At 49.4% G+C, this 22,970-nt stretch overlaps 9 protein-coding genes across 9 annotated transcripts; 6 read left to right on the top strand and 3 right to left on the bottom strand.

The window, feature by feature from the left end:
• Positions 1-620: 620 nt before the first annotated feature.
• Positions 621-2,236, top strand: PHATR_46952 (predicted protein; the record flags this gene model as incomplete). Its single annotated transcript, XM_002185942.1, has 2 exons — positions 621-1,981; positions 2,082-2,236. Exons 1-2 carry the CDS (start codon positions 658-660, stop codon positions 2,234-2,236), a joined length of 1,479 nt encoding a protein of 492 aa, XP_002185978.1. The 5' UTR covers positions 621-657.
• Positions 2,237-2,864: 628 nt separating this feature from the next.
• PHATR_46951 (predicted protein) lies at positions 2,865-4,578 on the bottom strand. The gene has a single exon (XM_002185771.1). It carries the CDS (start codon positions 4,340-4,342, stop codon positions 2,978-2,980), a length of 1,365 nt encoding a protein of 454 aa, XP_002185807.1. The 5' UTR covers positions 4,343-4,578; the 3' UTR covers positions 2,865-2,977.
• A 361-nt stretch (positions 4,579-4,939) lies between these two features.
• On the top strand, positions 4,940-7,161 carry PHATR_46950 (predicted protein; the record flags this gene model as incomplete). The annotated part of the gene is made up of 1 exon (XM_002185941.1): positions 4,940-7,161. Exon 1 carries the CDS (start codon positions 5,146-5,148, stop codon positions 7,159-7,161), a length of 2,016 nt encoding a protein of 671 aa, XP_002185977.1. The 5' UTR covers positions 4,940-5,145.
• Positions 7,162-8,443: 1,282 nt separating this feature from the next.
• PHATR_46949 (predicted protein) lies at positions 8,444-11,021 on the top strand. The gene is made up of 4 exons (XM_002185940.1): positions 8,444-9,486; positions 9,519-9,679; positions 9,819-10,833; positions 10,887-11,021. The coding sequence occupies exons 1-4, from the start codon at positions 8,854-8,856 to the stop codon at positions 10,977-10,979; spliced, it is 1,902 nt and encodes a 633-aa protein (XP_002185976.1). The 5' UTR covers positions 8,444-8,853; the 3' UTR covers positions 10,980-11,021.
• Positions 11,022-11,744: 723 nt separating this feature from the next.
• PHATR_37020 (predicted protein) lies at positions 11,745-13,379 on the top strand (the record flags this gene model as incomplete). Its single annotated transcript, XM_002185939.1, has 1 exon — positions 11,745-13,379. The coding sequence occupies one exon, from the start codon at positions 11,745-11,747 to the stop codon at positions 13,377-13,379; it is 1,635 nt and encodes a 544-aa protein (XP_002185975.1).
• Positions 13,380-13,939: 560 nt separating this feature from the next.
• On the top strand, positions 13,940-15,350 carry PHATR_28331 (predicted protein; the record flags this gene model as incomplete). Its single annotated transcript, XM_002185938.1, has 3 exons — positions 13,940-14,349; positions 14,554-14,982; positions 15,118-15,350. Coding segments are annotated over exons 1-3 (963 nt in total), but the record flags the coding sequence as incomplete, so codon positions are not given.
• Positions 15,351-15,904: 554 nt separating this feature from the next.
• Positions 15,905-16,497, bottom strand: PHATR_37018 (predicted protein; the record flags this gene model as incomplete). The annotated part of the gene is made up of 2 exons (XM_002185770.1): positions 15,905-16,133; positions 16,262-16,497. 2 exons carry the CDS (start codon positions 16,495-16,497, stop codon positions 15,905-15,907), a joined length of 465 nt encoding a protein of 154 aa, XP_002185806.1.
• A 753-nt stretch (positions 16,498-17,250) lies between these two features.
• Positions 17,251-18,866, bottom strand: PHATR_46947 (predicted protein). Its single transcript, XM_002185769.1, has one exon. The coding sequence runs from the start codon at positions 18,738-18,740 to the stop codon at positions 17,382-17,384; it is 1,359 nt and encodes a 452-aa protein (XP_002185805.1). The 5' UTR covers positions 18,741-18,866; the 3' UTR covers positions 17,251-17,381.
• A 468-nt stretch (positions 18,867-19,334) lies between these two features.
• PHATR_46945 (predicted protein) lies at positions 19,335-22,910 on the top strand. The gene is made up of 5 exons (XM_002185937.1): positions 19,335-19,699; positions 19,969-20,527; positions 20,736-21,022; positions 21,090-21,117; positions 21,381-22,910. Exons 3-5 carry the CDS (start codon positions 20,929-20,931, stop codon positions 22,867-22,869), a joined length of 1,611 nt encoding a protein of 536 aa, XP_002185973.1. The 5' UTR covers positions 19,335-19,699; positions 19,969-20,527; positions 20,736-20,928; the 3' UTR covers positions 22,870-22,910.
• Positions 22,911-22,970: the final 60 nt, after the last annotated feature.

Genomic DNA, 22,970 nt, shown 5'->3' with positions numbered 1-22,970 from the left:
CGCACCGTCCTACTTTTTTATGAATTTTCTCAGCCGAGGCTCGCGCGAGCATCTACTTTTTCGGGTAGGAGTGGCAGAGGTATTGTTCTTTGCTCAGCATTGGCGACCCTTTTGATGTGCAAATGCTCCTACATACGAGGATTTCCTCTATGACTCTCTTGACCTCTTTGGTGGTCTATACCGCAAAATGGACGTGCATTGATTCTGTGTGATTGAACTGGAATGATAACCTAGCTACAATGAAGGTCTACTGGCGTAGGTACCCCGTTGACTGGTCAGCACAACACCAAGTATGATATGACGTTGTTTTAGCTCTAAAATCGACTGTATAGAGACGCTTAGAGGGATAGAGTACGTACGGGATGCAACTCCTTGGATCCTGACTGTGAAAGGAGGAGCGCCTTGACTATGTTGGTGCAGTTTGTATTTTAAAGGCTTAAAGGTTACACAGTAATTGTAATAAGTGTAGTCTTCATTTTTCCAAGTTCCGCTAACTGTAAAACGAAACTACCGGGTCCGTGGCGAATCCGGATCGAGCATAACTCCTGGACCCCGATTTCGATGAACGAAAGGGCCGGTAAGCGGGCAACACCATTCACGATCGTAATCGATTGCACGGACTGTGACTCGCTCTTTAAGGTCCCCAGTGCAGCGTCAATGCAAATCTGTTCTAAGAGAAGGATTGACTGTTGGTGCGGACGACCTTTCATGCCTTTTGCTAGCAAGCGACAAGCTGGCTACCTAACCTTTTCTTTCGTGGTACTCTTTCCTTTCGCGCGTAGCTTTTTGTTGACGCAGCCCAAGGTCCACGTTGCAATGCAAACGGAAAGCACTGCGACTACTGACTGTGAGTTGAGTTTTTCAAAATCGGACCAACCGGCGCCCCTGTATATTACGATTGGACCACCCTGCGCCGGCAAGACTACCTGGCTGCAACAACAACAAAGGCACAGTCCGGACTACTCGCAAGTCTCCATTGATGATGTGTCGCTGGATGACCAGCCAGACACATATGTACCACTGAATACGGAATATTTTCTCACCAACACAGCCAATTCCTATCCCGAAGAGCTACGTACGCACTGTATTTGTGGCAAGTCTTTGGCGGAACGAATCCAGGGAAATGATCAACGAGAGCTCCGAACCGTGCTTCAAAGAGTAGCGGGGAATTTGACAGAATCGGAATTTCGCAATGCCATCATCGGCAATATCGTGGGGATGGATCACTGCGAATCTACTACATCGAAATCTGTACAAACCTTACTAGTCAACGCAGTGGAACGCTGTATGCAGGACCAGACTATGGTGGCACTGCTGCCACAGACGGTAGACCTTTTTGTGCGGGAGCGCATATTCCGACGTGACGGAACCCACTCTACAACTGGACTGGAATCGTCTGAAAAAGCGCTATACGCATGCCCAATCGACCGACCAGTGGCATGGGGCAACACCAACACGCGGCCGAGTGACTACCGGATGGCTCTCGTTATGGCAGCCTCCACCCGCCGACCTGTCCGCTTTGTAGTCTACAGTGACAAAAAGGCGCTACTCCGTATTCTGAACAATTCAGAAATGGACCTGGCGGACAAGGTTCCGCAAGAACTTTTCGGGCTTCAGGCAACACTACCAGAGCTCATAGATCGGAACGTGAATCGATTGCTGACCTCTGGTCGGTACGTTCCCGTGTCGGTAATTCGCGACATGCACGAGCGATCTTTAGAGCTGTTACAGAAAGTGGTACACGGGTGGAACTCACTTTCAAGAAATCACAGTAACAACTCGAAGCTGACGGCGTTCGATTTGGATCGGGGTTTGGCCCGACTGGTAGATTTTGACCTTTTGGCCGATCGAACCGTGGTTGACTTGCGAACCGTCAATCAACCGCCGCAGCAGCAACAACAACATCAAGGAAACAACCTCCGACGTTCTTCGTCGCCCCGGCCTCTTCACTTGTCTGCTCGAGATGCAGGCAGTCGGAAACGTAGCAGTTTTGATCCACGGTCTCGTCGTCAACCGACAGAGCCCGTGCGGAATGGCGCAACTCATTCCAGAGGAACGCGGACGGATACGCCACTCACCAGACCGGTCGACGGAGAAAAGTACGGACCGCGAAGTCAAGAGAGCGTTTTCAACCTGGCGCAAGACAGAAGGATTTATGGTAACTTTTGACTTTTACGTGTGGATGGGCACGGGCGGTACCTGCACAACAACTGGTTTTGAACGCGAACCTACATAGTATCACTACCCTAGCTTGGGCCAGGAAAGAATCTTTATTGACAGTAACAGAGAGCACAGCTATTGTACTGTTTACTGAGCAACCTCTGGATCATCCTGTACTCAAGCTGCTAGGTTGTGTAGGAGGATTTCTATTTTTCTGTTTTGTTATCATTGACCGTGAGCGACCCATATTACTTTTGGTAATCATTCCAATGATTATCAATCTTGGCTGTGGGCAGGTGTCAGCAGGCAATCATCTAGCAATGTACCGCCATATTTGACACTTTACCTACGGCGTTTCTAGCATTTGCATCAATTGAAATTGCGATAGGGAATTTGCCCACAAAGCAGCCATGGGGCGGATGTCTGATTCTCACTGTCAAGAATACATAAGCTTTGTAGATACAGAGACATTTAGGTCGTGAAAATATTGTAGTGTAGTCATAAGCCACTTTGCCCGTTTGAACAATTGCCAGCCGAAGCTACTTGCATCTTGATTAGAGGGAAGATGCGGTTGTCCACGGTTAGGCTCACGACACGGAGTACGAGTACAAGGAAGTGCTGCTGCTACCGGCGACCGTCCTTGATCATTCCGGCGCGTATCTGACACTTCGCGCGTGCACCGTGGTGTCCACCGCGCCTTTGGTAGATGCACCTCTAAACGTCCATGACTGACCTTCCGACGTTACGGTCCCAACATGACTTTTCAATTGCCATCATTGATCCTGTCTCTTTAGTCGACAAGAACCACAGGATCGTGTTAGCTGCTCCACTGCAGCAGAGACTCGACAAAGTCCTCCGACGACTGAGCCCAGTCCCAAAAGGCCGTATTGAGTTGAACCGTGACGTCTTTCCATTTTTGCTTGGCCTTTTGGAGAAACAACAGCGGGAGTCCCACCGTCACGACTCCGTAGGCGGCAATGGCCGGTAGAAGGTGCGGTTGGGTGACGGCCAAACTAGCCTGGGAGGTGTAGCCCATCCAACCCCAGAGTCCGGCCGCAGGAACGGTGACGGTGGTGGACGCGGCGACGGTTGCTAGCGTCGCGGCCGACTTGGCTTGTCCCGCCGCCGTCACGGCTAACCAAGACGTGGCTTGCAATGTAGCCCATGTACCAGTTCGACACCAAACCGCGACACACTCCGTATTGGCTTGGAGCATGTGGTAAGGCGGTAAGGCCTCGGGGTGATGCAAAAGAAAGTCCACCCGGGCTCGAACCATACCCGGAGCGTCGGCTGCGGCTGCGGTACACGTTCCACTACGACCAAAATGACGGCGCAGCCAGCGTGCGTGGTACTGTACCTTGTGCCAAGTCACCGTGGAATCGGACGTGCGATACTCTCGAACGTACTGTGAGGTGAGTGCGACGTCAGTTTTTTTGGGCGTCTCGTGATTATCGACGGACTCCAAAGCCTCCGCGTCGGCATTTTCGAGTTCGGTTGTGTGGGGGGACTGTGACGTTGCTTCAACCATACCAGCATGTTGCGGTGTGGACGTACAATCCGTTTGTCTCATTTCATTCTGATCAAGATCCGACTGGGCTCCCAGCAAAGCATCAAAGTCAGCAATCTCCAAGATCCACTCGAGGGGCGACGTTTCGTTCCGTGCCACAGTCAGTACGATAGCGTGATGCTGGGACAATCCAAACGGTCCCGTCAAGCGATACACGTGATCTCCCATGGCAAAGGGCGGTACTTCAGTCGTGTTCGTATCAACGTCCGTGTTCTTTTGGTCGCTCGGCACGGATATTGGTGGAATTGCGTAAGCTGGATTTGTTGTCGTGATCATCGGAACATCGCGCTCATCTTCAGAGGCAGCATCCGGAACAAGCGTCTCGGCTCCTAGCACTGATGCTCCTTCCTCCACATAGGCCGTCTTTTCCAATACCTCCTCGCCAACTCCCGCGTGTTCTGCTTGTTGAGTAGGTTCCCCGGCTTCCATGCTCAGGCAACCGACAATCGGATTTAGCGGCCTATCCATGGGCGCGTCCCCGTTGCCCTCATGGCTGTCGTGTTCCGTCGCGCGATCTGTAGAAGGTCTCGAGACCGTAGCCGTGGCGGGAGAGACGACGACTTTCACCGTGCGATCCCACCGCGGCTCTTCCAGCGGCGTTGGTGAGAATTGCATACTCTCGTGTTCGGTCGCACAAGCGAGCAACTGTAACAGTAGCAAGTAGCAGCAGCAGTAGCACTGGTAGGGAAAAGTAATCTGTTTGCAACAGTTTCAACACGACGAGACTCTCTCTCGCAAGAGCCCTTCGCTCATTAGGTTGTTTTTAACGCTAGCAACTGGAGTTGCGCAGTAACTGGAAGCAGATCAGCTCTGTCAACAATCGAATCGGGAGTCGATCTACGATCGGGATTGTGGCGGAGTCGAAGCGCCGACTATCCAATTGTCAACTCACGTTGGAGTCGAATCCCTACCAATTCGTCCGGCCGGATTCTGTCGCACAGGCGCGGGCGCGGACGATCAGAGCTCTTCTTTCCCGATTCGTAGAGTTCGCGGATTGTATATCGATGGGTCGGACTGACTGTGAAAAACGAACACGACATCCCTTCTTTTCGGTAGAGAACTATCCATTTATGAAGTCCAAACCCAACGGGGGGATCTTGGTTCAACGTACTTGCTTTAAGTGTAAGTGTTAAGTCATCGATGAATGGCTGAATGACACGTGCCACTATCAGTAACGATCGACAAGCTTCAATGGATCTAACTGTGTAACGAAGCGTTTTTGTTCTCGTATATTCCTTATCATGCTGGACAGTTCTATCGCATCCAACGCAAGTAAGAGTTCCACCAACAACGCTTCCACAGTTGCAAAAGAACCTTGTCCAGTGAAAGGATCCGTGACCAACACCTACCACCCAATTCCGCAGAACTGGCATTCGCAAGGGCACTTACATTTACTATAAGGTCGATCCACACAGCACATGAACAGGTCTACAGCGGGTGTTCCGTCCGCAATCGGGGAGCGCCAGATGGAAACCATGGAAATCATGGGGAGTCCCGTCGACGACGTGGATGCCACCGATATGGACGAAGAGGAGTCGATGCCAGATGATTTCGAAGCTCGTTATCCTCTTTCGAGGCATATTGCCGGATGGAGATTCTGGTGGGCCTTTGCCAAGTACCCGTTGGCTCTACTCCTCATCAACACGGTTGTGTTGCTTTTCCTGTCCCTGTACAATCCAAAAAATGACTACCAAGACACCTATAACAATGATTGGGAGACGAGCTCGTTAATGCTCATGATGACGAGGTTTCGTGTCAAATGCGTAGGGGTGGTAGTGATGGCATTCTTGGATATCATTTTCCTGTACTTGGCCGCCGCGTTTCTTCGGAAGGATATGCACTTGCTAGTGAGGGAGCATCAAGCACAGGACTCGCAAGCACAAAGCGCCGAGACGCAGAGTCCGATATGGAGAACAGCGGCACCGCTCCCGCAATTAGATTTGAAGGTACTGGACCACGTGCACGCTCGAGTCGCGCAAAAGGTAGACGCGTATCTTCATCGCGATCCAGCATGGCAATCAACGTTTCCCTTTTTGGTCAGCTTGTTGTACCTGCTTATGGCACTCGCGGCGACGGCTTCTCTGACTTCGGTTTTGCTGCTGATATTTGTAAATAGCGCGCAAGGAATGTCTCTGTGTACAGCAAGGGACACCAATGTCATCAAATTCAATCAGACAGATGGTGTCCCGGAAGATTTGCTAGACTGGGCGAACGAAGGATCCTCCGTTGAAGCAACATACGTCCGTCTATCCGATGGGACTCTTTACTTCCGAGGGTCTGCAGCATATATACAAGAACCTACAATGCTTTCTGTTTACCATGGTATGAGGATCAACGGGTTTCATTCTATAGAATCTGACAGGGATTCAAACCTAAGGCTGCTTGCGTCCAAGGCGGATGGAAGTGTTTCCATGTATAGCCATGTGAGCAGCCCTACGTTTTTTGCAAGTGTCTTGGAAGACAACAGTGGAACATCAACTTCCTTCTGTTTCTTGTACAAGGAGGTGGTCCAGGAAGGCTACGATATAGATACCTTCTTCTCTGTCCCCTACGCGAGTAGTGTCTTCTCTGTTGCTTGCATTGACTCTAAAGAAGATGCCAATCAAGAAGTTCGGAACACTACTTTTTCCAGCAGCAACCAACAGGAACTGAGATCATGTTTGGGCAGAGCTTATGATGGTGAGTACTGGGTACGCCAGGATGGAGTAGATAGGCATTTTTGGTCCATCCAAGAAGTGCAAATAGTACGAGTGAATCCACAAACCATGGTGGCTACAACAATTGCCAATAAAACCCATTCCCGTGACTTTCGACCGGTGTGGTCCAGAGAAGGAAAATGCAACCTTCGGATCCAAGAAATTGGATATAGTGCTGCTGCAGTATTTCTGTTTATTTTTGCTCTTGCAATGGAACAAACTTTGAAAATTCCATCAAGTGCGGGTTGCTTGGCTATGTCTATCGTTGCAACTCTGACTTGGATAGATGAAACGTTGGCAGGCTTGCTAAGTCTCGTGCTGATTATTGCGACAGCTTTTTACTTGATCATGGGGTCACCCAGCTTAGTTGTCCGAGAGCAGATGCTGTGGGGAATGTACTGCGTTATCATCCTGCAACTGGTTTTCGAATTTTACCCCGTGGTGGTTTTTGGCCTGGGTCTGGGCATTGCTCGGGACCATCCCGTACTTCAGCTGGGTGGCTGGATTGGAGGACCATTTGCTGTCTTTTTTCTTTTGTTCTACTCAATCACTGATTCCATTGATTGGTTGGAACTGGTGGCGTTTATTCCATTGAGTGTCCTTATTGCTTGCGGGATGGTGACGGCAGGGAATCAACTCACAAGATACCGCCCATTTCTGCTGTTCTACCTGAGGCGTTTGTGGCGATCGCTTTGCCTGAAAATACGGCCGCAAATTCGACAACAAAGCAGAAGCTGAGAAATGGACTTTTATACACAGATTTAAAGGCATGTTGACTGACTAGCTGCTGACTGTGAGATTCTATTTTTACGTTGTATCTTGTGGACGTCGAACAATCCATCACAGTCACCACTAAAACTCGGCAAACCATAATCACCAAATCTTAATGAGTATTGCTTTTTTTGCAGCGTATGCCTTTTTACAATTTGCACACTGGGATATGTGATCGTTCTGTTCTTCTCTGCGCTTAATGTTGATGTAAACTGACCCACCCGCAATTGCTGTATCACGTACTGGCACAGTTTGAAATACATGTGTAATGTGAATCCCACGCTTCTCGTCTGCTTTGCATCACAAGACTACGGAAAAGTGGAACTAGCGAAAGGTAACCATGCAAGCCTTGTCTAGAATATAGCAATCCAAAATAGCACCAAATTGGGAAAAGAGACCACTAACGGAGCAGCGACTTGCTATGCTTGTCATTGCAAAGGTCAGCAATGCGGCGCAAGATGAAAAATCTTCTTTTTGAAGACTGTGATGGAAACCTGCATGGCAATGGCTGGCCTTGCCGCACCCTTGGCTGGTCCACTCCCAAGTTGTAGGGCACACCGGAGTATCGGCGGAGCATGCTGAGCTTACGACCGCGTTGTCCGCTACTGTAGCTGCCGACGTTTCGGGCAACATACCTTTTGCGTGTGCGGCTGGAATGGGTCCATCGGCCCTGTCTGACGTTTGTCAATCCGTTTCCTTGACGAGTGTGTCGGCTTCCAACGCGCTTCGTACCACTTCTCACACTAGGAAAGGCACGCCGATGGTATCTCTAGCTGTTGACTGTGCGTTTCCTGACGCAAAGTTCGACAGGCTTGTCTCAATGTCGGCTGAGTTCTAAAGAACAGCACCGTTGGTCGTGCCCAATACGCCACGAGCATGCTGGGAAGCTTTGTTCGATGGCTAAATCTACGGCCAACGAATACTTTCCAGTCCCACCACGTAACAGAGAAGGATACAATGGACGACTCGGACAGAGCCGAAACGGAACTCACGGTCGGCGGGAAGATACCGTAGGTAGTCTGCCCTTCGTGTGTTGACTGTGGGTAGAGACGATTCCCGTTTGACCCGTCTGTGGGTCCTGCGGCATTTGCGAAAGAGCACGAGCTCATCCCATTCACGACTCAAAGAGCTCGCAGATTCTTCTCCGTCAGAATTTGATTCTTTTTCCTGTCTGAGAAGAGAGACCTGTGATTCCATCGAACTCTGGCCGCTCTTCTTTCTGTCAAAATGTGTTATAATTGGCACGTGGATCTTTCTTTCCCCCAAAGAGGTATCTTTTGCAACGTGTGTCTATTTGCGGTACCCTCGTTCGTGCAGGATTCTGTCAACAATGTTGTCTCGCGTTCGTCACGGTAGCTGTCAGCATCTGTCATCGACGATCGTTCACTTCCGAGTCCGTTTTCGGCTTTGAAACTTTCAGCATTTCACCAAAGATCCTCCATTTGTCCCGTACGAAACACTCTTGGTGGTTACGTTTCTATCCTTCCAGTAGAGAAGCGCTTGCTACGCAATCTGTAATAGCTCCGTTTCCAGGCAGAACACTTTCGACTGCGGGTTGTCGGGATTTATCGACGGACGGAAGGAACATCCATACACGTATCGCATTTACGTATCAAATACACGTATCGCATATACGCACCCGTCGTCGACACGAAAAGGATGAACGCGTTTACTACGGGACCGGAGTCAACTGCTGCCGACCGCCACAACAGACGCGCCACGGGAATTTCTTCCGAGGCAGAAGAACGCCGGATGGAAACCTTGGAAATCATGAACACACCAGTCGAAAACGATGCGGAAGAGGAGAATGATGATGACGACGAAGAAGAAGAGGCGATGGCGCCTGTTGCTGGATGGAGATTCTGGTGGATCTTTGCCAGGTTTCCGCTGGGTCTGCTCCTCGTTAACACGATCCTTCTCGCTTTAATCACCCTATACAATCTACAATACTCGCCTTCGTATATTGTGGGAAACTCGACGCACGCTGTATTGAACGACGACTTCGATTCCGACGAGCGAAGGGATTTCGGGCTTGCGCAGTTCAGTGCGCTCGAACTGCAATCATGGATTGTCAAATGCGGGATGGTAGCCCTCTTAGCTTGCCTGGATGCTATTGTCTTTTACTGGTTCACAGTACGTCTCAAGAAGGGCATGGAATTGCTTGCGCGAAAGGCTCAGCAAGAAGAGCCTCAAGGACGGCCAGTCGCAAATGAGAATCTGAACAGGCCAAGAACGGCACCGTTGCACAAGTTGGACTTGAACTACAGCGAACTGGACCTGGTACACGCTCGGGTGACCCAAAAGATAGACTCGTATCTATTTAGGGACCCAGCGCGGCAACCGACCGTCCCAATCTTGGTCAGCCTGTTGTACCTACTGACGGCACTCACAGTGACTGCTTGTCTGACTGCGCTATCACTTTTGATATTTTTGTACAGCTCCGAAGGATCTTCCATGTGCTTGAAGAGTATCACATCACAGTCAGGTGATTCCGTGGAATTTGATATTGACTCGTTAGAAAATATCCCGCAAGAACTAAAGGAATGGGCAAGTCAGAGATATTCATATTCTGATGGATCATCATACATTCATATGAGTGACGGAACTACTTACTTTCGCGGTAGAATGGCCGAAAAGGAACATCATGGTTGGGATTCCTATATGGATACGGAAACACTAGTTGCGACCAACGTAAATGGAAATCTTACTGTGTACAGTCAACTCCACGAACCGCATAGCTTCGTGAGTATTAACGAAGGTTCTGGTGAAACAATGGAAGGATTCTGTTTCCTCTATACGGAGTTTGTTGGACACGACGACGAGGAAATATATGAATACACAACGCAAGCAGTTGCGTGTGTATCTTCCAATGAAAACATAAGTCAGGGATTTCGAAACACAACTCTTCTAAACAGTGACGGAGGGGGATGGTTAGAATCCGTTGGCAAAGCTCACGATGGACGATACTGGATCAGGCTGCAAGAGGATAGATTTGTTGATGAGTGGTCGTCGTATCAAGAGGTTTTGCATATCATACAGCTGGACCCGCAGTCGATGATGTATACTGTAGTTGCAAACTCAACTTCCTTCCCCGATTTTCAACAACCCTTGAGGAACGAAGGAAGTAGATGTTTCCGCTGGACTAGCGGCATTGGGTACGTTGCTGCCGCAATATCTCTGTTTCTTTCGGCGCTGGTGCTCCTACTATTCATCAAGACAAAGTCGGGAGCAGGTTGCTTGGCGTTGTCTATCTTTGCAGTCCGACTTTGGCTGGAAGAAACTTGGCTAGACATGCTGAGTCCAGTATTGCTTGTTTTTACATTCATATGCTTGTGCACGGCATCACTCAGCCTTGCCGTCCGAGAGATGGTGCTATGGGGAATATATAGCGTCATTGTGGTGCAATTGGTTTTAGCTTTTGTGAACCGAGAATTTCCGGTAATGGGGACTATTGGACTAGGTATGGGCCTCGCGCTGGACCATCCTGTACTTCAGCTGGGTGGGTGGATCGGAGCGCCTTTATCGGTTTGTATTCTCTTGTACTATGCGATAGTTGGCTATTTCGGCAACACTTATGGTGGCTACTTCTACTATGATCGACAGTATACTACTACTCTACTGATTGTTGCATGCATCCCTGTAAGTATAATTATCGGTTGCGGGATGGTGACGGCAGGCCTTTACTTTTCAAGGTCTCGTGCAGTCTTGTTGTTCTATCTGAGGCGCTTCTGGCGATCTCTTCGTGTGAAACTGCGGAGGCGAAGTCGGCCTCAAAGCAGCAATAGCGAAATGGTCTAGTTCACATAAAATTCTTGTTTGTATTTATGAACACCGAGGTTTACGTACCGTCCTACTTTTTTATGAATTTTCTCAGCCGAGGCGCTCGCGCGAGCATCTACTTTTTCGGGTAGGAGTGACAGAGGTATTGTTCTTTGCTCAGCATTGGCGACCCTTTTGATGTGCAAATGCTCCTACATACGAGGATTTCCTCTATGACTCTCTTGACCTCTTTGGTGGTCTATACCGCAAAATGGACGTGCATTGATTCTGTGTGATTGAACTGGAATGATAACCTAGCTACAATGAAGGTCTACTGGCGTAGGTACCCCGTTGACTGGTCAGCACAACACCAAGTATGATATGACGTTGTTTTAGCTCTAAAATCGACTGTATAGAGACGCTTAGAGGGATAGAGCACGTACGGGATGCAACTCCTTGGATCCTGACTGTGAAAGGAGGAGCGCCTTGACTATGTTGGTGCAGTTTGTATTTTAAAGACTTAAAGGTTACACAGTAATTGTAATAAGTGTAGTCTTCATTTTTCCAAGTTCCGCTAACTGTAAAACGAAACTACCGGGTCCGTGGCGAATCCGGATCGAGCATAACTCCTGGACCCCGATTTCGATGAACGAAAGGGCCGGTAAGCGGGCAACACCATTCACGATCGTAATCGATTGCACGGACTGTGACTCGCTCTTAAGGTCCCCAGTGCAGCGTCAATGCAAATCTGTTCTAAGAGAAGGATTGACTGTTGGTGCGGACGACCTTTCATGCCTTTTGCTAGCAAGCGACAAGCTGGCTACCTAACCTTTTCTTTCGTGGTACTCTTTCCTTTCGCGCGTAGCTTTTTGTTGACGCAGCCCAAGGTCCACGTTGCAATGCAAACGGAAAGCACTGCGACTACTGACTGTGAGTTGAGTTTTTCAAAATCGGACCAACCGGCGCCCCTGTATATTACGATTGGACCACCCTGCGCCGGCAAGACTACCTGGCTGCAACAACAACAAAGACAAAGTCCGGACTACTCGCAAGTCTCCATTGATGATGTGTCGCTGGATGACCAGCCAGACACATATGTACCACTGAATACGGAATATTTTCTCACCAACACAGCCAATTCCTATCCCGAAGAGCTACGTACGCACTGTATTTGTGGCAAGTCTTTGGCGGAACGAATCCAGGGAAATGATCAACGAGAGCTCCGAACCGTGCTTCAAAGAGTAGCGGGGAATTTGACAGAATCGGAATTTCGCAATGCCATCATCGGCAATATCGTGGGGATGGATCACTGCGAATCTACTACATCGAAATCTGTACAAACCTTACTAGTCAACGCAGTGGAACGCTGTATGCAGGACCAGACTATGGTGGCACTGCTGCCACAGACGGTAGACCTTTTTGTGCGGGAGCGCATATTCCGACGTGACGGAACCCACTCTACAACTGGACTGGAATCGTCTGAAAAAGCGCTATACGCATGCCCAATCGACCGACCAGTGGCATGGGGCAACACCAACACGCGGCCGAGTGACTACCGGATGGCTCTCGTTATGGCAGCCTCCACCCGCCGACCTGTCCGCTTTGTAGTCTACAGTGACAAAAAGGCGCGACTCCGTGTTCTGAACAATTCAGAAATGGACCTGGCGGACAAGGTTCCGCAAGAACTTTTTGGGCTTCAGGCAACACTGCCAGAGCTCATAGATCGGAACGTGAATCGATTGCTGACCTCTGGTCGGTACGTTCCCGTGTCGGTAATTCGCGACATGCACGAGCGGTCTTTAGAGCTGTTACAGAAAGTGGTACACGGGTGGAACTCACTTTCAAGAAATCACAGTAACAACTCGAAGCTGACGGCGTTCGATTTGGATCGGGGTTTGGCCCGACTGGTAGACTTTGACCTTTTGGCCGATCGAACCGTGGTTGACTTGCGAACCGTCAATCAACCGCCGCAGCAGCAGCAACAACATCAAGGAAACAACCTCCGACGTTCTTCGTCGCCCCGGCCTCTTCACTTGTCTGCTCGAGATGCAGGCAGTCGGAAACGTAGCAGTTTTGATCCACGGTCTCGTCGTCAACCGCCAGAGCCCGTACGGAATGGCGCAACTCATTCCAGAGGAACGCGGACGGATACGCCACTCACCAGACCGGTCGACGGAGAAAAGTACGGACCGCGAAGTCAAGGGAGCGATGCGAACCTGGCGCAAGGCAAAAGAAGTTATGGCGGCTACAATCGTGGCTCTCCTGCGAACAGCAACCATGCCGGACGACCGCCGCAAAATCAGGGTGATGGCGAACGCCCTCGATTACACGACCAGCGACAGCCATCTGCCAATAACACCCGGCGATCAACATTTCCAAATAAAACCAATGGAGCACCGCCTAAGCGAAGACGGCGAGAGGAATAGTAATCTACAAGTGGATCAGGTTGGGAACAAGGGCCTTCATGTTGGCTGATCTCACAGAAACATTGTTTACGGGTCTGCACAAGTTTTTAAAAAGAATCTCCGGATAAGTTCGACCTGGATAATGACATCGTATAAGTTCGAACTGGATGAAGACATCGTAAGTCAACAAGTATATGCATATTACCAAAAAATCCCACTTCAATGGCGTTTATAGTTGCAGTATTGACATCCTTTCAATATTTGTCAGCACTGGTGGTACACTCATTGCAAATCTGTGTCTTCATCTAACGGGAACAGATGGCCTCAATTCAGCTTTTTACCAAGCTTTACACAGTCCAAAATTCATTATGTTGATAGATAGCTCTAGCTAGCTAGCTAGAGTTCTTTCAGCTTCGGATGCGCATACAGAGAAAAAGCTGACGTGAAGGAAAAAATTGGTTATTGCACTAAGGGTACTGCTACTTTGAAATTGCTTCCGCATCGCCTCGTAGAAACTTTTCACACCCACTTCAAAAGCAAACATCACTGTAAACTCTGGCATCCACAAATTCAGATTGTTTTTCGGGTCGAGACAATTTGAAACCGCCGATTTGTACTAACTGTAACTGGCGGAGGCGTCGAGCAAATTGCCTCGCACCAAGTAGTGAATTCCCAGAATTGTTGCAATACATGCTTTGGAATTGCTTGATTGTGATTTGCTTGTCCGTAATGACACGGCTCTTTCGGGGAACGGCATGTGCGCTGTCACCTCTTCCGTCACCGCTGAGGAATCGCGATTCGTTCACATCCTTGCCGCTTCCTACCGTCACGGGTGATTGCGGAAACTCGAAAGAACTGTTTTCCATTGCTCCCATGATGGGTCATACCAACCGACACTACCGATACTTCGTCCGACTCTTTAGTGAGCGGACCCATTTATACACCGAAATGGTGCCGGCTTCCCAGATTGTCCAAGCCTTTCGACGAGCTCGTGCCCTTTACCTAACCACGGACGCGCATGAGGCAACTATTGCACCTGAGGAAATCCAGGAAGTAATGGAGCGGTTACGGCGAGATCCCGGTAAGGAGTATCACCTCCTGTCGGCTAAAGAAACTACTGATGTTGTCGAGCGAACCTTGACTGATCTGATTGGGCACGCGTCCAATTGTCCTTCCAGCAGCGCTCCCGTGGGAGCTGTAGTTTTACAAATAGGCGGAGGTGATCCCGAAGTGCTGCGTCAAGCTGCTGCCATTGGAGCTGCCTATGGGGGCTATGTCGATATCAATTTGAATTGCGGATGTCCATCCAACGCTGTCCGTGGTCGGAGTGCAGGGGCGGCTTTGATGCGCGACCCTAGTCACGTCGCACACTGTGTCGAGGCGATGCAAGAAGGAATTTTTGAAATGGGGCAAGGAACAAATAAACTGAAGCCAAACGTAACAGTGAAACATCGGTTGGGCGTGCGAGACGCAGCAACGTTTGATGCTTCAGCTGATCGATCTAAAGACGACGCAGAAGCGTACCGGTCGTGTCGTCAATTTGTGAATGCAATCGCCTTGACTGGCGCAGTCGCTAAATGCCACGTCCATGCACGTTACGGTCTTTTGGGAGATTTTACTCCGAGTAAAGATGCGAACGATAGTCAACAGCAACTGTGGGTTCCAGGAAATGCTTCACCGATTCACGATGCATCCCAACCGTTGGGCAAAGTAGACCACAAACGGATGCAAGTGTCCGCGAAAAAGCGAGCACGGCAAGCCACCATCCAAAATAGAAATGTACCGCCTTTGAGGCCCAGTATTGTCAATCAGTTGGCAGAAGACTTTCCTTCGGTTGAGTTCGTGACGAATGGTGGGGTAAAAAGCCTCGACGAAGTTTCTCAGGTTGTTCGAGGGGGACGACATGGTTCTGGAGTAAACAACGTCGTTGGTGCAATGGTTGGACGAGCAGCGATTAATCATCCATGCTCGTTTGCGGCAGCTGACACTCTATGGGCGAGTGCTGCAGAAGATCAGGATATCATGAACTCGAAGAAGCGTCCGACACGTGGCGATGTTTTATTGCAATACATTGAATATTGTGATGCAGAAGAAGAACGCATGGCTGCCCTGCACATTTCCCCGAGGTTGCTGCAGTCGCTTAGGAAGCATTTGATTGCCGTCCCTTTTCATTTGTTTATTGGCGAAGATGGCAACGATGCCTTTCAACGTCAGATAAGAAAGCTTACGCATCGGTCGTTTCTTATCAAAGCGAGCTCCGTTTTGTCTGGAGCCGCTTCGTTTGTTTCCGACGTTACTTTGAACAAATGCGTTGACGACTACGTTTCTTGGGATGCGATTACAGTTTTCGATGGGTACCAACGATCAAGTGCGTTACAGCGCGTCATCTACTGACGTCCACTGCAACACCATATAAATACTTGAATACGAAAATCTCATGTATGTTATTCTGCAGAGATAGCAAACTCAAACCGGTAGTGCGATGGCAAAAACTATTCCTTTATATTGGTTCTCGTCAAATTTTGATCAGCACATAAATTCACTGTTCAAGCTTGCTCCTCTACAGCATCTTCATCCATTTTATTTTTAAATTCCAATTTTTCTCTCGCCAGCCTAGCCAACATCTCTCGTTTGCGTTCACCCAGAACGTGCTTGATCGCTCCCATTGACTTGCGGACCTTCCTCATGCGTTCTGGTTGCGGAAACATGATGCCTTTGCGCCGACTTAGCTGTTGCTCTGTCAAGAGCATGTTTCGTTCTTTGTACAACACAAACCTGTCAAGTCGAAACAACATTATAAAGTCAGCTTTCATCCCTTGAGGCTACAACATGCAAGCGCTCCACGCAGAATCAAGCCAAGCCAACAACACACTCCATTTGTCAAATATATTCACAAAACCTACCACAGTTTGTGCAAATCCTCGTAGTTCTTGCGCCGTAACTCGGTTGCGCTCCAAGAGCGTCCGACTGACTCATCTGTACGCTTTTGACGAGATACCGTGTCACGAAATTCAGCCAATGGCATCGCCACAGTCTGGGTTGCGGTAAAGGATCGTGTCATATTCGTACCGGATAGAGCAAACGTAGCTGCCCGGGGGAGACTCCTTCTCGTGATGCCTTTCGCTAGGAGTGCAAACATGATGAAAATGGTGAACGAAGCTCGAGACAGCGACGTCAATGGAAAACTACTAATGTAGACACGATAATCCTGGTGGCTTCTTTGTTCTCGGTGATGCACGTTACAGTTGATTGCGCCTTGTTGGAACAAAACGAGACTGTGACTTGCCTTCGCGTCCTGGATCTGCACGTCTTTTGCCGTGCAGTGACGGTACGGCGCCGACGTGTGGACGCAAAATGATTTGTACGCGTCCGTGACTCGCTTTCAAGCCGATTCCCGTGAAATCATTCTTTACTTTTTGCGAAGATTTACAGTTTGACTGCCTCACAGTCAGTCTCTTATATTATATATTTTCCTCTTTCTGTTAGTTTTCCGAGTTCCTTGAAAACTACGGTTCTCTGTGCCTTCGAGCTAGGGATCCACACACGCTTTGCTAACATAAATTTCATTTGGGTTATCAAATTCAGATTACAAGGCGTGACAATAAACGCAAATCCTGGGTGAAAATAGAAAATACTTTTGTAAATATAAACAAGTGAGTTATGTATGCAATTACGTTTTAACCTTAGGTTTCGCCTACCGTATCTTTAGTCTGTCAATGCTTTCTTCTACGCCGCCAGCAGCGCCTTTCCCAGAATATTGCGTAATGTAATCACGAACTCAACCAACATCAGTGTTTGTTGCTATGCAAAGCATTTGCATACGATTCGGAAGATAAAACGACGATGAATCCGTGAAGCACGTCTCAGTTCTCTTGAAAACGAAACCGAAAATAACCCTTGACTCACAGTTACGCAAGTAATTTACGTTCCTTCATGGAACACTTTGATCTCTACTAGCCTTAAGATGCGCTTCAGGCGCTTTTGCCGACGTTCAAGTGAACGCCTTTTACAAATTGTTGCGCGTTATTTCACATTGCCGTCATCGGAGACTCTATCTTGATAAATTCCAACGTCTTCCAAAAGATATGCAGCACGTTGCTTTCCGACTTGCTGGACAAAGCCTGCAATCCACGGACGAATTTGATCTGTGGACCCACCGCTCGTTTGATCGGAGCGAAGCTCCCATTGTGTACGGTTACGGTGATGGCCGTCCCTGGCATCGTTTCGGTGTGAATAGGCTTCCCAAGTCCCTAGATAGTGGTGGATAGAGAAAGGTCCACTTCGGACGTGATTGGGAGGGCAGGACTTGATTGGCCGGTGAACTTCTAGCCTTTGGCGCCTCAGTTCTTTCCAAGCAATTTGCGAGACATCCATGATTGCCTTGGATGCGCCGTTTTCAGTAACTGTATTGTCACTACGATATCTCCAACGTAACGTTTCGAATCGACTGGCGTTTAGAAAATCTGGAACACGGTTAAATACCATATCAACAGTGCTTTCCTTAGACCCCGAAAAATATCGACGCGGGAGAGTTATACAGGGTCCATGATATAGTCGTTCACGTGGTTTCGCCTTTGTTTCCCGCAAGAGGCGGATGATGCTTCCTGACTGACCAATCCGCTCAGAACTATCAAACGTGTCAGCTTCGTTGATCGCTAAATACTCATCCACGTCAAAATAGGTGGTCCACGATCGATTTGTGGCTTTAAGATACCTCGTGCAGCTACCGTAAAACAGTTTCTGTCGCGTGCGATGCAATTTCGTCTTTTCTCGCGTCGTCCCTTTCAGCAGGCTAGAATTGTAATTAAATAGAATGTCTCCATCTGTCCACTCAACAATATCCATGTACTCTCTCCATTGATCAAGAATAAGTTTTGGTGAGGTACGGCTCCTTGGATCTACCAATACCACAAGCGTTCGTAGCGGTAGAGTGAAAAAGTGATACGCAATCCATTCGGAAAGCCGGAAATTTTCGTCCATGACAAGGAGACAAGCAGAAAAGGCATCTTGCGGTGGTACGCCGAATTGTTTCGAGGAGGACGGGGCGAATTTGATGAGCTTTCCATTTGCGTTGATATCAATTGACATTTCCTGCACCGTCAGGTTTGAACTGTCCAGCAAGATTTCAATTTGGCTTTGATTGCGTTTCTCGCTGTCGGGATTGCGCGATGTGGCGGGAGCCATCGCAGGCAAGAAAAGTTCTGCCTCATGTGTTGTTGAAAAAGTGGCCCATACGTCGTACACAAGCAGAGTCCGACGGGAAAGTAGGTAAACAAAAAGTGTGACAATCGTTGTCACCAATCGAAGACGAGAGCATACAGCGAAGCGGCTCGGATTTGCGAGGTGGTATCGTTCGGCGATGTAAATTGTTGTCTTTCTCATCCTTTCTCGAGCGTTAACATTTTTTATAACAGCATCTTTACTTCATGCTCCATTTCTACCGTAAGCGTTTGCTTTTCTTCAGATTTAAGAAGTTGTGAAAGATGAAAGCTAGACGATAGGGCATTTCCCAGCTTCATGGTTTTAACAGAGAAGGACGTAACGACTATCTAATGTAGCGCAAACGACGTTTTGACACTGAGGGGTCTAATTTTGTGTAGTCATTTTGCCTCAAATTAGATATCTTGTTGGGCTATCTTATCTGATAGAGCCATGCTGACACGGATTTAGGAAGCAAGGGTTGACAGTTAGACAAATGTCCGACTGTAGACACCTCAGAAAGAGATGCTAGCTAGGGTTGTCACCCAAGCCACGTATTGTGCACATCGAATGATATGCCTATGAAGGCGGGTTTCGCGATGTGATCGACTACGGATCCAACATTGCGTCAAAACGAAATGCTCACAGTCACTAACAGTACCCTTGAAATCCTTAAGGAAAGCATATTATACTCTCTCGTGCGCATTCGCGAAATTTACAATGGATGGAATCCGATAAGAGGAAACATTTGCTCGTGAGCCTAGCTCTGGTCTGGCTCTTTTTTGGACTTCATGTGGCCGTGTGCGGACGGCGCACTCTACGACTTCCACTGCAGCGCGGGGAACTTCCAATTCTGTGGAAGCCATTCATAGGCATGGTCTTCTCAAGTAGTCTATGCGCGTTTATTCTTGGGCTTGCGAAAGAAGTTGCGGACAAAATGGGCATCGGCCTTTGCCCCTGCAATGCCGATACCAAAGATATACTGGCAAACTTCTACGGTATAGTTTGTGGGGCGGCTGGCCTCTCCTTTGTCATGGTGGTAGCGCAATTAACCTGCTCCCATCTACCAAGAGGAGTTACAGAAGAATCGGTATCGGATACTATTTGTGAGCACGAGGATGGGCGCGGTCCAGAAATGTAAGGTAAGCAAGTCTATTTTTATAGAGTATCTCAGTAGCAGCATGACAGGCAAAAAAGAGTTTGCTGCGTTGCCGTAAAGCTTTGCTATACCGACCATCAATCGGAAGTCAAGCCCTCGAAAAAATTGTCGTTTTCGTACTGCCTTTTCCACTTTTACCACTAGCGCTCTTCTTGCTTGAGCATTCCCCGCCCTTGCCTTTTCCTTTCCCACTAGAGCTACTTTTCTTGCTCACACTGCTGCTCTTTTTGCTACTCAAACATGTCGGTCCAGAACTGGGGACTGTACTGGGTGCGGCCGAAATTGTTGGAGCAGGCGAAGGAGCGCCCGTGGGAGAAACCGACGGGGCCACACTGATTGAGGGTGAGCTTGACGGTCGTGCCGATGGCACCTCAGAAGGAGATTGTGACGGCGATTCGCTTGGGGCTTCAGAAGGAGATTGAGACGGCTGCCCAGATGGTGATACCGATGGTTTCTCGGAAGGCAACGCCGAAGGAGATGCTGAGGGTCCAACGGACGGAGTCGTCGATGGAGCTCTCGTCGGTACATCGCTTGGTGCCGAACTGACAGTAGGGGACGGAGAGGGTCGTTGGGATGGTTCTGCCGTTGGAGCGAAAGAGATAGTCGGAGCGGCGGAGGGGGACTCTGACTTTTTGCTTTTCGATGTTTTCGAACTGCGTTTACTGCTTGATCCCTTGCCCCCCTTTCCCCCCTTGCCCCGGCTAAAAATATTCACTGCGTCACCTTTGCCACTCCGCAACGATCGCAAAGAAGAATCCCCGTTGGGTTTCGTTTCGAGTTGCTGCAAAGCACGGTCCATGGGCACTGTCCGGTACATTTCTCGCGTTGGCCCGAGCGATGCCGTTGGTCTACCGACGTCAACGTCTCCTCTTTTCCAGGCGCCACACACGGGCACGGTCGACGCAAATGTGGCAATCGCGACTACCACAGCGACTGCGATGAACCGCCGATGCCGGCCACGCCTGTGGCTAGCGACATTCCTCAAAGCTGCGTTTCTCATCGTCGACATGCTTCTCCAGCTTTCAGAGTCCGCTGAAGGGACACGTGGGCTTTAACTGTGTGTTCGATTGGCTGCATTGGACTTGTCAGTCGGTGCGATTGGAAAGTAAAGTCCCAACGCTAGAAATGGGCACGAAACGGTCGTCTCACAAAACATTTCAAAATTCAAAAGGAGCAAAAATTGGCCCACAACGGTCCTAACAATACCCGGAAATGTGGAGAACCCGAATTTTACTTCTGGTCGTACGACCGTCGACAGTCTGCCATGTGGATCGTGCCGAAGTAAGTTTTCGAGCAATACCTCTCTGTAAGTAAGTGAGAAGGTTCAGCAAAATTAATTTATATATATATTCAGATACTTTTAACGTATATAGTTTCAAAGGAAGAGTACTTAATCAGAATGTAAGTTGGAACGGACAATTGGACAAGACAGGATCGCAATTCCGGCTGACAGTAAATGAGGAGGATAGCCGCAACCACGCTGCGTACAACGCATGCATCGTTGGGGGGTGATTTCCTTCCCGTCGCGCAACCCTCATCCAACGAGGGAGCGGTGCAGAAACACGGTATAGAGTGTTCTCGAATCAAATCCAGACGGAAAGCAACCTCTATGGTAGTACACTTTGTGTCGTTCGAGCTCTTGCAATCTACTCTTTATCTCCCAGGCTTCGACGGCTTACATTAGGAAACTATCCTTTGTTTCTTTTCATGTCGATTCCGTTCGCCAACGCTTCCCGGACACCGCCGTACCACGGCGGGGGTTCCTCGCACACGCCACTACGGAGAAGGGGTGAAAACGACCTGTTTGCCGCTCCCACCTACGTGTCCGAGCTTCCTTTGCCGCGACCCCGACCGAACAAAGCGGACAAAGTCGTCAGGATCGCGATGCGCGCCGTGCTCCTGAGTCCCGTCGTTGTCCTGGTGCTCTGGAGCGGCCTTGCCGTCTTGTGGACGTCCAAACAGCAATCACAGCAACCGCTCACCTCGTCGCGGACAACGAAACAAAGACGCAACATGCGGCTGCCGACACGCGCACAGGTCAGTGAAAGCCTAGCGGAAGTTGTGGAGGTCGTGGGTGATGCTCTGGGGGACGCCGCACCGCGACAAGCCAAGCGTTTGCCCGTGTACGCTCCGCTCGGGAACACTCGGGAGATGAACGCCATGCGACCGTCGCGCATCGCACCGCGCCAACAAGATTCGCTCCTGGTGGTGCAACCAGCGAACGTTATGCCCGTTCCAAATCGTGGGGCGGTACAGTCGCAGACACAAAACGTTGCAGCGCAAGCCGAACCGCTCCAAGCCGCGTTGTTGCAAGGGCAAACGAATAGGGCGAGTGTGCAGGGGGCACCGTTAACGCAGGCGGCGTACCAGGGACAACAACCTTTACAGGCTAGCATCCAGGGGCAGCAGGCAATGCAAGCAACGGCCCAAGGAGACAGTGTTTACCAAGAGCCTCTGCCCGTGAGTGCACCCCAGAACATGGCACCACTCGTGTCCTTGCCCGGCCCACTGGGGCGAACACAGCCGCTAGTGACTTCCACGCAGGAATCCACGAATTCAGCATCCTCGGAGCAGCTGCAGGAGCAACAATTTGAGAAATTTGCCGACGAGCAACAGGGAGCGCCAATGACACAACAAGATCCGCAGGTGACTTCGTCACTACGACAACAACAATCACGGACCGTCGTCTATTACTATGATCCAGCGCAGGCTGTTTCGCAAGACGGAAAATTCTACGTACCGCAAACGGTGTACGATGCCAACGGCAACGCGGTACACTTGCCTTCCATACAAGCCCAACAGATCTATGTGGAGCCGCCACGAATGACCATGACTCAAACCAACAATTCAGCCAACAGTAGACACTCGGATCCAGACGTTGCTCGTGTCATGCCGCAAACGGGTTCGGTTGTAACGGATTTGAGTGCAACAGCGGCCGCCACCGATCAATCGATTGTTGTCGCCACCGTTGGTGTTCTGGCTTTGTTGTTTGGGGCCCTCAGCGCTCGTAAATTGCGAACACGGTCGCTCCTCTCGAGTTGCTTGGATAATGAAGATGAAGCAGCTTACGACACGGCCTACACACAATCGGCCGATGTCAACTCGTATCACACGTTTTCGTGGAAACAGGATTTGGAAAAGTTTGACGTATAATGGATCGATGGAATATTTATAGTCTCAACATGTTTTTGTGGACGCTAGCTCTAGGATGTTACAGATATAAGCTGAAACTGTAGGCCATTGCCACCAGCAAC

The sequence above is a fragment of the Phaeodactylum tricornutum genome, chromosome 11 (genome assembly GCF_000150955.2).
Source record: "Phaeodactylum tricornutum CCAP 1055/1 chromosome 11, complete sequence".
NCBI lineage: Eukaryota > Bacillariophyta > Bacillariophyceae > Surirellales > Neidiaceae > Phaeodactylum > Phaeodactylum tricornutum.
Note: the sequence above shows the minus strand (reverse complement) of the source record. Positions and strands in the feature narration are given on the sequence as shown.